Raw genomic sequence first — 14670 nt, forward strand, 5'->3', positions numbered from 1 at the left:
AGAGGCCCCAAATAATTCACAAGCACACTTGGGATTTGAGAGAAAAAAGAAAAAAAAATACCAGTGTTTTTGCAGGGTTGCAAGCAAAAGGCACGTACTGATACCTCAATTTATATTTGTTTCAGTGCTTCAAGGGGCCATGTATGGAGCTGAAATAATACATCTGTCTCCTTATGGTATTTTAGTTCCTGGATAATGGAAATACCATGAAAGAATTACATCTCAAATTATTTCAGCCTCATAAGTGGATCTTTGAGGCGTTTAAACATCCTGGAAAAGAGGAATACAAATAAGAAGATCATTATTTTAAGTGCTGGCAGGGCTAGATATTTGGGTTTATTTGCAGTCCCGTGGAACCAGAATGCACCACTCAAACCTGATACACCGTTTCCTAAAGAATCGTCGCACTTATCTTTTACATTAAATAAAAGAAAGAAGAATTCTGGGTAACCTGAAACAAATTAACACCTGCATCAATCAGGGATTAGAAAAGTAGTGGTGGAAATATTTTTGATGGCAATTCTAACAAACCCCAAACCAACCCAAAAGCAGAATTGGAAGCAAACCCCATTGCCTTGCTTGTGGAATTGATGCTAAACAAAACGATTCCTGAAGTTCTGCCATGCTTGACTATTATTTTAATCCCCGCCAGATATACTCTGTGCAAGGTGGCTCTCATGGTGTCAGGTGTTTTTGCCTGTTGCTTTATTTTTTAGTGTATCCCTACTCTTCTGGGCTCTGGCCAGAATTGAAACCATTGTGCTGCCTACATTGCTGATGATGTCTCTTGGCTATCTCACTATCAGCTTAAATGTAACACGGTCCAGGGCCCAATTCTGTATCTTGCAAGTTTGTGGAGTCACTCTTTGCGGTGTGCACCTTTTATCCGAGGGATGGACAAGTTCCACTTGGTTCATTCTCCATGCTCCTTCTGAAAGGGCCTGTCTTATGTGTCAGAGAAACGTAGGCAAGGCTGTCTCTGGCCGCTTGTGGATGACACGGGGGTTTAATTCTCCCGAAATTAAAGTGGTGTTTTTTTAAAAACACTACTTCAGGTTAGGGTGAAGTAAACCTTGCATACATCTGTGTCAGAGCCTGATACTTACCTGTCTCTCCAGCGGCGGGGAGGGGAGAGTTTGCTGCTGTCAGGCAGAGTGGTCCCTGAGCTGCCCGGGGGAACGGGTTGGTGCTTCCCTTTGGGGTGGCATCCCCCCACCCCCCACAGTGGCTTGGGCAGTCCCAGGGGTCACAGCAGCCACGGAGGGAAGCACCGGGCCCCTGCGCAGCTCAGGAAGGCAGGCAGGCTCCGGGGGGAGAGAAAAAATAAAGATCAGGCTTGCCATGTTTTTTCCCCCTTCCATGGAGCCTGCCTTCCCAGGGTGCTGCTGGGCTGCCTGCATGGTCTGCCTGCGCAGCTCCTGAGCCACACACAGCCGGGTGCTTTCCTCTGCGGCTGTAGGGTAGGAAACTAAAACTCCTCAGACGTGTTTTACTTTGCAGCGCCCCTAAGTCATTTGCTGCATCCTAAAGTCATTTAAGGTGCATTACACTGCCGAACAGGCTACAGCAGCTGGAATTAATATGCACTATGCCACTGAATGTGCAAACAGCAATGCCATTAAAGTGGTGCAAAAGGCATTTAACCCGCTTTAAATTCTCTTTAAAGTGTCATCTACAAACGGCCTCTGATTTCTACATCTGACCTCTGGCAGGGTCACTTGAGAGTAATGTACAAAGCGTTAGGCCTCCTTCCAGGGCTTTAGTGCTCCAAGGGTTTCTTCCTGGCTTCCCCACAGCCAACCGGCATAAGTGCTGATTTTAGCCTTCTCTCTTTACCTTAGTTGCCACACAGCAAAAACTACCCCGTCTTTTTAAAGCACACCTACTTGAACTCAGCTGGATTTCCTGAGCCAGTAGGTGCCACAGGTTTAATTACACACTGCAGAAATAAATATTTTCTTTTATTTATTACAAGGTTGCTGGGTTTTAATCCTGAGTGGAGGTGAACCCCTCCCTGCCAGAGGTAATGAAGCAGAAAGGAAAGCAGTAACACATACCTGTTCGACAGCACTTTTCATCAGTAACTCCCCAAGTGTTTTACAAAGGAGGTCAGAATTCTCATTTCCACTTTACAGAAGGGGAAACTGAGGCACTGAGTGGTAAAGTAACTTGCCCAAGGTCACCCGAAAGACTAAGGGCAGAGCCAGGAACAGAATCAAGGTCCTTCTGTTTTACAGAGTGGTTAAATTTTTAACAGATCCTTCATGATCTCATATACCTGGAGAAAAACTCTCACTTGTTCTTCTCCTTTCCAGATTACAGGCTCAATTGTGACTTTAAACTCAGCCCTAAATCAAAGGCAGCTGCATTGGCTGTCCCTTTCCCAGGTATAATCCCACGAAGCATAGATACTCCTCCCAGGGTGCAGTACTTTTGCTTCCTCCATGCTCTGTGAGAGAGGAAGTACTGTATTTTATCACATGGAAGCACCCCAAATAAGACCTGCACCTTGTTTTGGGGAAGCCAAAATGAAGAAAGGCTACTTTGATTAATGGAACATCATGACCATTATAAAGGAGAGGTGTTGTTAACACATGTTGAGTAAAGAGCAATTAGTAGAAATCAAGTAGATTCTAACGACCCATGAAATTACCTTACCTCTGCCTGAATAGAAATGCCATGGCTGCCCTTCTAGGCAGAAATATCAGCTTTCCTGCGGAAGACATGCACCCCAAACTTGGAAGGCTGGTTCTGGGGGAAAGGCTGCGAGCGGTGTGCATGTAAATATGGTAATTTGCTGTTGGCCTTCAGCAGTTAGCTCTGTGTTGCCTAATAAGTAGTGGCACATGTATGGAGCCTGCTTAATCCTACATGACTGGACTGGACTCAAGGTCTGAAAGGCCTGTCTAGATCTCGAAGGGCTTCTGTTCACTGTAAAGTAAACTCCGGCTGTTGCTAGGATGACCTCCTTGACCCTGCTCCTGTCCCCATACAGAGCAATCTGGCCTGAATGTGGGGTACTTCACATGTGGGCTAGCTGGCTTGGCCAGGAATATCGGCTAAAGTACAAATGCTGTTTACAACCTGGGTGTCAGCCCAGATAATTTGCCTTGAGAGGCATCCTGAACCGTTCACATATTGATAATCTTCCAATGCCATCACACACTGTATATCCAGAAAGACAAACAATTCTTCCCACGGTCTACTAGAAAAGAAGCTCATTTTATTGAAACATAGAGAATGATGGGCTATACCCCAGAAGTCCTTGTTACACATTAATTTTGGGTGGCTCCTGGAGCTCTTAACCCCTGGATTGTCCACACGTTAACACCTTTCAAGTGGCTTAGGGCACTTATTATGCAGCTCAAAGTTACACCACTCTAAGGCAGGATTATCTCTTGATCCACATAACCCTACTTCTGCCCCATTAGGGTGTAGCCACTCCCCACCGATGTACTGCTTAAATTGAAGGTGTGATTGCAAACTAGCACTAAGGTGATCAATATTTGTGCGGCTCACAGTGCAATGAGTAACAAAGTAACGAAGTGTCATAAGTAAGTGCCGCGCTAGTGTGGGCACGACTGAGCCAAGGCAGGTGCTCAGACCGGGGCACTGACCAGCCAAGAGAACTCTGAAATGCCCTATGAGGAATTGCTCCAGTACCATAGGAACAAATCTCAAATTAGATCTAATTAAACTTGTTAATTTATCAAATCTTAGACACCTTCTTTGCTAATTTTACTGTCTTTTTAAGGATATTTTTAGAACTGGTCAAAATGTAGAGGAAAAGTATTTTTTTCCTTTGAATTGTCAAAAATGATAGTTACAAAAGAGGAAGCAATTGCAGAGACGATCCAAATGTCGACACTCAAATATGACAGGCTAAACTGGCTCATTAAAATACGATTTCTGATTCTCTGAAATGAATCCAACGCGCGGCAAAACAAAATCACACAGACCAAAGTCTTTTTGGAGGCAATGTTTACCTTCAGAATGCAGCAATAAAAATTAAAAAAAACCCACAAAGTATCTAAAATCTTGAGTTGAGAATGTACAAAACAAAAGTAATTGTAAAAAGAAAAAAAAAATGCTTTACAAAGTTTGAAAATGTTTTTAAACGTTAAACACTTAAGAAAGTTTGGAGTCTAAGATACAGTTTTGTATATAATGAATAATAAATTACAAGTCTAAAAAAGAAAGAAAGGGAAGCAAAAAACCATCTATTTTGGCTTATTTAATCCAGTCTTAACCACAGCATTGTTCTTTATATCCTTTTAAGGGGAATGATACTGATTAATCTGGAAATCCTGATTTAAACAGTTTTAGGTAGCATTAAATCTTTTCCCTGTATAAGTTTCTGCTTAGCACACAAACACTTTGAGAATGTTCTTGTTTTTAGCAAATAAGAGAAAACTAATCCAACCCACCCTCAACCTGTATGTGTGTGTAGTATGTGGAATAAAATATGCTTATTGGGAAATCATCACTGATATCGGGAAGACGAGGGCAAGGCGGGATAAACTGGTCTGCTTCCAATGAGTGGCTCCTTTAGCTGACTCTAATTCTCCCGTCTTCTACCTGTGTTCAGGGAGGCCACGGATGCTCCTGGAAATACTGTTCAGAAGGGAACAAACCACCATTTACAATTAGCTAATTTTCACACTCGTGTTTCTATCAGTGTGTCAGGTCTTTGGATGCAGGTTGATGCTGAGTCCGTAGGGTTGCTCAGATGAATGCCGTTTGTCCCAAAAGCTAAATCCAGATGCCCCTCCCATACACAAACACTAGGATAATGTCCTTGCATGGCTCATAAGACTTGGAAAGTTCCTGCCTGTGTGATGTATTTGTTGGGTGTGTTGTACACAGTTCGCACCTCCTGCTATTCCAGGATGCCTATTTTTTGGGTTTGGAGTTACCAAAAGTGACAAAGACCACTCCGGGGTCCTGAAGGCTGCCGTTGGAGTGAAATTCTTCCCCTGAGCTGCGCAGATACCTCCGTAGCAGAGGCGAGGCGGTGACCTCGTAGTGGGGGGGAGAGACAACGTCACACATGGTGGAAGTTTGGGTCTCCGCTTGCTTGGTGACGGTGGTGGACGAAGTGATGATTTTGTTTCCAAACTGATCCACCTCCTCGTACTGCTCCGTCACGGTTCTGGTGGCCCCGTACAGCTTGGATCCATTAGGCCCGGTCTGCAGTTCCAAGATGCTCTTCTGCCTCTTTGGGTTTTGTGGGCTGGAGACTATCAGGGGAGCCTGAGGATTGAAATCAGAAAGGCCTCCCTTGAGTGCACCATGGCAGTTGCCTTTGGATGTGTCCAGTGAGCACTTTTCTTTGTCACTGGTGCTACTGCTCTGGTGCTCTGGGTTGCCAAGAGAGTGCTGTCTAATTGAGCTCATTCCTGCCTTCATTTGGATGGGCTCCTGTTCGTTCTCCATCGGAGCTAGGTCACATCCACCTGCCCCCCCTGATTTGTGGACGAATGAGCTAGAGCTGTCCAGAGAAAAGGGATCCCTTTTGTCTTGGGTGTCAGGAACGTCCGGAGAGGGCACATCCCAGGCAGCATGCGCTTCCCTGGGAGACTCTGCAGGCTTTCTGGCAGCAGATGCGATGGAGATATAGGAAGGAGAGGAGGGAGAACTCACACGGGGCTGAACCAAGCTGGGGACCGCTAACTCGGCCTTGGACACCTCAGTCTTTTCTGTCGCCTTTGCACTTCCTGCCGAGGCTGCGTTCGGCGTCTCCTGTCCTGTTTTTTCTTGCCTGGATTTGCTGGACACAATGCTGATCTTGCGGATGTTGTTGCTAGTAGCGGGGCTCTGGGCATTCCCCAGAGACTCCTTGAAGAGGCCGGAAAGCCCAGCTATGTCTGATTCGGACTTCAGGCTGGAGACTGAGTAGAGAGCTTTCCTGATGGCCTCCTCAATGTCCAGCAGCCTGGCGAGCGTCTGCTCCTTCAGGTGGATGATCTCAGCGCTTGCTCTCTCCAGGTCTTCGAAAGCCAGCTCCACCGAGGAGACGCTGTCGGAGTCCTCCTTCACCGCTGGCTCGACCTTCTCAGCCTTGTGCTGCGGTGGCTGCTTCGGCTGGCGAGACTTGTGCCGAACCACCCACTCGGGGACGTCCTCAAAGAAACTCCTCAGGGCCTTTACGTCCACCTTGCACGTCTCCTCCTCGAACTCCCTCACCCGCGTCAGGATCTCCTGCAGCTCCTCCTGCCGCCGCAGGTTCTCAAAGATCTCCATGGCCTCCTTCACGTTGCCCTTCATGATCTCCTCCTTGTGAACGGACAGCCGCTTGCGCCGTTCATCCTCCGTTTCCCGGCCGGGCTTCTCTCGCATGACCACCACTGGCTTCTCCTCTGCAAGCTGCTCCGTCTCCACTTCACATGGTCTCGGCCGTCTGCTGTTCACCTGCTGTTGCTCGGTCACCTGCTGATGGGCAAATGCTGATTTCCCTTCTGTTCTCTTCTGATTCGTTTTCCGGATACGGCTCTGATTGTCCCATGACTCGTAAGCATTAGGCACACTTGCACTTTCTGCCTTGGGTGAGGCAGCTCCTTTCCTTGGAAGGGTGACTTGACCATTCGGAGATACATTTGACTTACTCTGACCTTCGGAGTGAGCAAGAGCTGCCTGAGATCCACCCAGACAGCCTGGTTTGGATGCGAACATGCACCCATTCTCCAGGCTACAAGTGTCCATGCATCCCTGAATGCCCTGCAGGACTGCTGCTTTCTCGTTTGTCTGCTCCAATTCAGAAACGGACACTTCATTTTTAAGTGGCTCTGATGTCTTTGAATGTGTGGACTCCACCTTGCCCTGTTCTTCCTTGCTTGCCTTATACCTTTCCTCTGCTATCTGAAGAGGTGTTTTAGCAATGTCTTTTGGTGTTGCTGTCTCACAGGTCTGGTCCTTTGCCTTGGCAGTGCTGACTACTGGTGACGGTGGAGTACAGCATTTTGTCGGATGTTCCCCACAACCTGATTGCTCTGATACCTCTGCCTCACGTGAGCCCTTTGCCTCATCCATGGGTGGTCTGCTTAGCTTGCCTAGGCCTGGGGGTTTAGGAGGCCGCGGGGGTGGGACTGGCTTGGCCAACCTCCCTTTGCTGTTGCTATCATGGTGTGAACGTGCCTCTTGTAAAAGACGCTCAGGTTTTGGGGGTGGGACTGGTTTCTTCCGTGGTGGGGCAGTAATTTGTGGTTTGGGGAGAGTTTCTGGCTTGCCTGGGGGGCTCTGATCACTGGCTTGGGTGGAGATGAGAGCAAGGGTCTGTGGCAGAGAGCTGTGTGTGGGTGCAGGACCTTCCAGGCCTTCGTCCTTGCTGGCTGGTGGTAGAGGGGCTGCTTCTGGTGCTTTGGTTGAGGGTGGGCAATGCTCTGTTTTCATCACAGCAGCTGGAGGAGGAGGAGGAGGAGGAAAGTCAGTATCTGGCTGCGACCCCGAAGCCACTCCCGCTGCCTGGTTACTAACCGCAGGAGCCTCATTTTTCTTTTTACATGTGGTATATGACTGCCCTGCATTTCTGTATATCATAGCAGCTTTAAAATCCCCTTTGGAGACATTAACATTAGACTTTTCCAGTGACTGAAGCGTGGCCTTTAAGTTACCTCGAACAACATCCTCCTTCTCTACCGGTCTCTGTTCTGCCGCAGCACTTTGCAGTGCTCTGATAGCTGTCTTTACATCACCTCTGATCATAACATCTTGCTCTCTTTCTTCTTGCACTGCTTGCTCTTTGTAATCAGACTCAAGGAAAGGATTTACATAGGTTTTCACTGGCTTGGCAGTATAAAGGCCATCCTTAATGCTAACATCTGCACTAGGCATAACTTGACTTTCCTGGCTCAACTGCTGTCCTCCCCGTACTTCCTCAGAAGCACTGACCTTTTTGTGGGACGTCATGCTCTTCTGTGACACGCTTGACTGGGACTTGGAGGCCTTGTGGACTTTGGTGGTGGTGGTGGTGGTGGCACTGCGAGCTTGACATTGCTGGGTGGCGGTACAGTCCTGCTTGCGTACCGTTGACTGGAGGGTCACTTTCTTCTGCGTGTTGATGGCCTGCTGCTTGGAGGCCATGTGGATTTCCTCACTGCTCTTGTGGAGCTTGCTCTGGACCTGGTGCTGAATGCTTTTCGCCTCGGCTGTGGCCAGCCTCAGACTCTGCATGGCGGCCTGAAGATCGCTTCCAAGAGCCTGCTCTTGTCCGTCTGCTGTCATTTGGCTGGGCTGCCCCACCACCAGACACTGGCTTGCCTTGGCCGCCTCATCTTTCTGAGCCATCGCTTCAGCAGAGGCTTCTTCCTGCAGCGCAACCTTGGCTCCCTCTATGACTGATTCTTCCTTCTCCACCTTCTTGCTACCATTCTTACTCTTTCGAAGTGACTTGATGGTCACCTTAAGTTCCCCACGCTTAGTATCTTTCTTTTCCACTACTGTGGGCAGGCTTAGGGGCTTCCCAAGACACTGCACAGTGGAGCTTGCGGCACCTGCATCCGTTGCTTCTCTCTCTAACGTGCCCTTTTTACTTACTCCTTCACACATGAGCACTTTCGTAGCCCCCTTCACATCCCCTGTGACAACATCTGCAATTGCTTTCTCTGCTCGTTCTTCTTCTTGCAAGACATGTGTCTTAGCCCCCTGCATGTCTCTTGGGATAGGTTCAGCTGGCTCCTGTTCAGCTTGGGATGGGACAAGGGACTCAAACTCTGACTCATGCTGCAGGGTCTTTAGATAGTCCAGGTCTCCCTTCTCAATGCAACTGGTGTACAGTTGGACATTTCCCTTCTCATTATCTTCCCGTCTGATGGTCGCTGCTGTCCTCTGCTCTTGTGAGGAAGCCAGCAGGTTCCCGATGGTTGACTTCACATCCCCTTTGACAACCTCCAGCTGAACAGAGTGGTGCAGGAGGGAGTAGATGGTCATCTTCCTTGACCCCGTCTTCATCTCTTGAATGACCATTCCCTTTTTGATGGAGATGTCTTGGCTAGGGAGGTCATGGAGAACCTTTGTCACATCATCACTCAAGTCCTCTGCGCTTTTATGGGCTTTGCTTGGATCTAGTAGCTGCAGTGGGCTGACTTTGATCTTGCCCTCCTTATCCTCCTCCACCAGCACCCCCTGGGCCTCTACTTTGGTCTGGTACAGCAGCTGCAAGATGATCCGTTGCAAATTGCCTTTCACAGTCTCTTCTTTTTGGATCTCTGGAGTGCCCGGGCTGCTGAGCTGGTACTTTGCCATCCTCACGCTCTCTGCATCATTGGCTTCTATGAGGATCCCACCATGCTGGATGGCTTGGCAGGTGCAGAGGGTTTGCAAAGTTTCCCTCACAGTTCTCTCTCTCACCTCTGTTTCTTCTCCATGTATAGTAGAGCTGAGTTTGTCCAAGGGGGTTGTCTCAAATAGCCACGTTGTGCTCTTCACGTCAGCACATGGGATAGCTTCTGGGGCATCTGGGCGGGCAGAGACTTCTGAGTCTTTGAGGCTATCCATGGGCTGAGTTTCAAAGAGCCAGGTGCAGCGCTTGACGTCCCCTTTCTGACTGTCTTCTCTCTGCACAGTGCTGATGGTGCTGCCGTCAGGCTCCCCCTTCAGAGAATCAATGGGCTGGTTCTCAAAGAGCCAGGTGGAGGTCCTCACGTCACCTTGCTGGACATCACTGACGCTGACCATCCGCACATACTTCTTTTGGCTCACTTGCTGAGACTCAAAGAGCTGCTTGTTGGACTGGACATCTCCTTTCTGCACGTCATCTACTGTCCTGACCACAGGTCGCTTCCCACGGGAGAAGGAATCAAGGGGCTCCGTCTCAAACCTCCATCGGGCAGCCTGGATGTCCCCTTTCTTGATGTCCTCTTGGGTGACAGCCCGGATAACAAACACTTCCTCTTCCTTCTTGATCTGGTTCAGTGGCTTGGTTTCAAACAGCCACCGGGCACCTTTCACATCACCTTTCATGATCTCCTCCTTCTTCACTGATGTGACTTCATGGTAGTCCCCATCCTTGTCCTGAATGGCATACAGTGGCTGGCTCTCAAACAGCATGGTGTAGGACTTGACACTCGCTTTGCTCATAGTCTCCTGCTGGATCCTCTTGATCTCTGTTTCGTCCACCTCGTCATGGATCTGGTTGAGGGAGTAGGTCTCAAAAACGAACCTCTTGCCTCCCACATCTCCGCCCTTGATATCCTTCTCTGGAGGGATTTCCTGGATGCCCTCGGTGTTGTCCTTTATAGCATCCATTGGGCAGTTCTCAAAGAGCCAGGTGAACTTGTGCACCGATCCAGCCTCGATGGTCTCAGCTGTGGGCACATCGCTCTTTTTCACGGCCGCAGTTGGTGTATCCGCTGTATCCAAGGGCTTGGTTTCAAAGAACTCCTTCACCCTGGACACTTCCCCAGACTGTATCTCCACACGGCTGGAATACCTGACAGGCTTCTTTGAGTCATGCTCGCCGGAGGCATCACTGACCAGGGGTTCAGTCTCAAATAGGTGGCTAACAGTTTTGACATCAACCCCTTGTAAGTCATCCTGGCAGTATGCTTTGCTGACCTGCAGATACTGTTCCTCCTGGCCTTTCAGGGAGTCCAGGGATTGGGTCTCAAACATCCACGTGTATGACTTGACATTGGCCTGTGGTACAGAGCCATCCTCTTCCTGCTTCTTCTCTGTTTTCTCATACAGTGTGTCTATAGGCTGCGTCTCAAATAGCCACCTGCAGGTCTTCACATCGCCCTTCTGGGACACCTCCCTTTTCACCGATGAGTGCTCTTCTCCTTGGTTCACCTGGGTGTGGATGACATCCATGGGCTGGGTTTCAAAGAGCCACTTGGCTGTTTTGACATCCCCAGCCATCACCTCCTGCTTGGTGATCCCTCTAATGATATCCACCTTCTTGGTGCTTTCATCAAACTGGTCTAGAGGTCTGGTTTCAAACATCCATTTGTAGTTCTTGACATCACCGCTTATGACTTGCTCTCTGCTGACGGAGGTTATCTGGTGGAAATTGCCCAAGCTGTCCTTGATAGCATACAGAGGGGTTGTCTCAAATAGCACCTGGGTGGCTTTGACGTTCCCAGCTGGGATCTCCTCTTTCTCTTTGGTGACAGGTTCAGCATCAGCCTGCTTAATGCTGTCTAAAGGGAGAGTCTCAAACAAGGTTTTGAATGATTTCACGTCTCCTTTCATCACCTCTTGTACATTGGTGGCGGAGACCTCTTCTGAGGATGCCTTGGAGATGCTACCCAGGGGACAGGTCTCAAAGATGTGCTTCCTCTGCTTCACATCTCCTCTCTCCTCTTCTGAAAGGTTCACTTTCTTTAAATGCCCCACTTCAAAATTATCTTTCAGGGTCTCCATGGGCTGGGTTTCAAATAGCCAGAGTGTTGATTTCACATCACCGCCAACAACTTCTTCTTTGGCTGGACCACTGTCGGAGGCTTCTCCTTTGAGAGAAGCAAGGGCCTGAGTCTCAAAGAGCAGTCTCTGCTTACTGACATCCGCCCCTGGGACAAAATCCATGGAAGCTTTGAAAGCCTCTTCTTCCACCGTCAGCTCTCGGATGGCATCTAGAGGCTGAGTTTCAAATATCCACCTTGCTCCACTGACATCTGGCTTTCCTGCCTCTTCTAATGAAATCCCCCGGATAATTTGCACTTTAGAGGTGTCCTTATTGATGGTATCCAGTGGCTGGGTCTCAAATAGCCAGCGAGCTGTCCTGACGGCATTACTCTGGATTTCTTCTCTGCAGACAGATTTGATCTCGTGAATGTTCCCAGTTTTGTCCCTGATCGCGCAGAGTGGTTCAGTCTGGAAGAGCTTGATGGTTTTTTTGACATCACCTTTCTGCTCCTGCATTTCTGACTTGAGCTGCAGGATACTCTGCTCCTCCATGGAGTAGCAACGTCCCAGGGCATCCAAGGAGTGGGTTTCAAAGAGCTGCGCAGCACCTTTCACGTCTCCTTTCTGAACAGGCTCCTTGAGGACTGCCTCCTGCACGTCTGCCTCCTCGGTATACAGTTTGTTTAACGAGTCCAGCGGCTGGGTTTCAAACAGCCATCGGGCGGTCCGCACATCCCCTTTAGCCTGTCCTGTCTCTGCTACTTTGATCGATGCACATGACTTGTCCCCATTGAGTGCCTGACTCTCAAACCTCGTGGATGTACTTTTCACGTCCCCGCTCCTCGTCTCCTCGTCGGCTAGCTTCTTGGTGCCCTCATGATCCCCTATAGAGTCCAGTGTCCAGTTTTCAAAGATCCAGCGCATGGACTGGACGTCACTAGGGGGTACTGTGTCCTGATTCACTGAGGCCTGTGTGTTGGGATCTTCAGTGTGGAGCATTTCTGCCAGGTCTTCTGTCACAGCTTCCTCCAGGTTCTTCCTCAGCTCAGGATGCATGTGCCTGTACAGCCTCTTCAGTTCATTCACTTGGCGCTGCTGGTAAAACTTGGATAAGGACTCCTTTGTAGGAGGTGGAGGTAGGGGGTTTGGATCTTGGCTCCCCGTGGGGGAAGCGGAGACCTGAAGGGTGTCTTGGGTGGCAGGAGGAGGTAAGCCCTCTTCTGTTTTCTTGCCATTCACCTTAGCTGACTTCTGGCTCTGAGCCTCTGCCATCTTTAGGGAAACAGTTTAAATGTCAGCATCGTCTCTCCCCATTCAGACCGGTGGCCATTAGTAGTGACAACAGCAAAAATAAATAAATAAAAAAGCCAGGAAAACCCATGCGTCTACTGAATATTAATTCCATATCTTGGCTTCAGCAGCACACAACACTCAAAAGCATCACACCACTGCAAACGCTTATGTGGTTAAATCAGTTCGCAAAGCAATACATGTGTCAAAGAAAGTCTCTTGATCCAGGCTCTTAGAGACTAAAATTCCCATGGTTAAATTCAGCTAAAGTGCAACAGAGATAGTCTGGGCAATGTTAGCAAGGAAGGACAACCATTGGGATAATATTAGTAGGGCCTTGTCAAATAGCAGCAAGCAGGGAGTTAACACCCCATTGAGTTATCTCCCAGATGTGCAGGGTGGTGTCTGCATGGCGTCTGGGGAATGAAGGCCATGTCAGGAATTCAGAAGAAAGCCCATGCAGTCCCCTGGTAATCCAGTGGGAGAGGACCCACTGACCAGGCAACACTCAGCCACTGAACAATGAAGACCACATATGTATATAGCTGTGTGGAAACCACTGGAGGCCTACTAGCTAGTGATGATCCCAGCAATGTCCTAACCAGTACAATCAGAGCTGCTGACTCTTTGCAAACATCTAGTATTATGTTTGGAAGACATTTTAATTTTTTTGGCTTGAGATCAGCTATGTGCAATATAACTCCATTCTGTTAAACGTAAATAGTTGCAGTTTAAAACAAAATCTGGGCTGAACATTAGTAATAAAGCAACAAAAGAAACCCCGCGGCCATTATATTTCACAGCAAATTGCTGAAAAGGTGCAGCTTCTTGTGAACCAACGTATTTTTAAGTGACTGGACCATTTTAATGCAAGGTTATTTCAAACACAGCAAACAACTTGGAAATTAGATCACTGGGGAGTCAGACCTCCAGATTCAGCGTGACACCGTTACTCATTGCCATGTGCTAGGTGTTAAATCACACTGTGTGCAAGTACACAAATATTTGGTTAGGTGACCACACATGTTTTTAGCATTTCATACCTTGCTTGCTTTCTGGCTGTCAGGAGAACGAACGATGCTAGCCTTTGTGGTTTGCTGAAAAAAGGCACAAACGGCAATTAAACATAATGATATATACTAACATATGTCCTGTGTGGTCTTAGATTGGGTGTCTTATTTTAGAGTTACTTTTTCAGGCAGAAAACCTGAAAGAAGCCATTAAAATTAAAACCCAAAGATTCTGTTGAGGACAAGTTGAACACTGAAAACAGCTTATCCTTCTGGTTCATTGGGATGTCTCTAAAACGGAAAAAACAATTTGTTTTCAGGTTGACTTAAAATGGAAATGTTTCCAAAGTTTTGGGAAACAGAAAAAAAGGTGTTTCAGGTTGAATTAAATACCCCCCTCCCACCGCCCCCCTTGCAATAGGATGTTTTGAGGATTTTTAGCAGAGCTTTATTGTTAAAAAAACCAACTAGGAATACTTTTGAAAATGGTGCTCTGTGATTGAAAAGTCCAAACGTTGACATTACAAACAAAAAAGGAGTGTCTAATATGTGAAACATTTTTGGAAGTTTCCCAGCTCATTGGCCACACAGGTGTGATATCCCGTATGCAAGTGCAGAGTTTCAGGGAAGCCTGAACATGCTTTATTGAGGTGACCAGGCAAAGTCACCACGATATGCTGGGGCAGTAGCAGGAGTGAGGCCCAAGAGCAGAACAGGGAGTTAAATGCCGTGTTTTAAGAGACCAGCACTCCAGCCATTATTGTCTTTGGCACACACAACTTTTTACCCACAGCTTGACCCTATTTGTTGCCTTGAACGCTTATGAGAAAGGGACTTCAGAGGCCTCCACCTGAGACCAAACCCTGCTTGTCTGCATGTGTAGGTTCCCCTCACCCTGCTGTTACGGAGGGCAACGGTGTGTGCGCGCTGCTGTGCTCACTGTACAGTGCTCTCAGGCCTCGCTGTATTGCTTGATCATATCTTGATAAAGATTTGATGGAAAAAGAGTCCCATGAAATGTCACAGACAC

General features: G+C 48.1%; 1 protein-coding gene across 2 annotated transcripts in view; it reads right to left on the reverse strand.

Moving 5' to 3' along the window:
• Positions 1-3966: 3966 nt before the first annotated feature.
• The window catches only part of XIRP1 (xin actin binding repeat containing 1), a 45393-nt gene continuing 34689 nt past the window's right edge, over positions 3967-14670 (reverse strand). Inside the window, exons 8-10 of one of the 2 annotated variants that reach the window (XM_025203376.1) lie at positions 13674-13727; positions 7888-12612; positions 7256-7397 (exon numbers count right to left, since the gene is read on the reverse strand). In XM_025203376.1, coding sequence (XP_025059161.1) covers positions 7389-7397; positions 7888-12612; positions 13674-13727 — 4788 coding nt within the window. In that variant the 3' untranslated portion in view covers positions 7256-7388. Of the gene's footprint in view, positions 12613-13673; positions 13728-14670 lie in introns of both variants that reach the window. The other variant, XM_025203375.1, reaches the window with a different exon arrangement.

Source organism: Alligator sinensis, unplaced genomic scaffold, assembly GCF_000455745.1.
Source record: "Alligator sinensis unplaced genomic scaffold, ASM45574v1 scaffold885_1, whole genome shotgun sequence".
In the NCBI taxonomy this organism is placed as follows: Eukaryota; Metazoa; Chordata; order Crocodylia; family Alligatoridae; genus Alligator; species Alligator sinensis.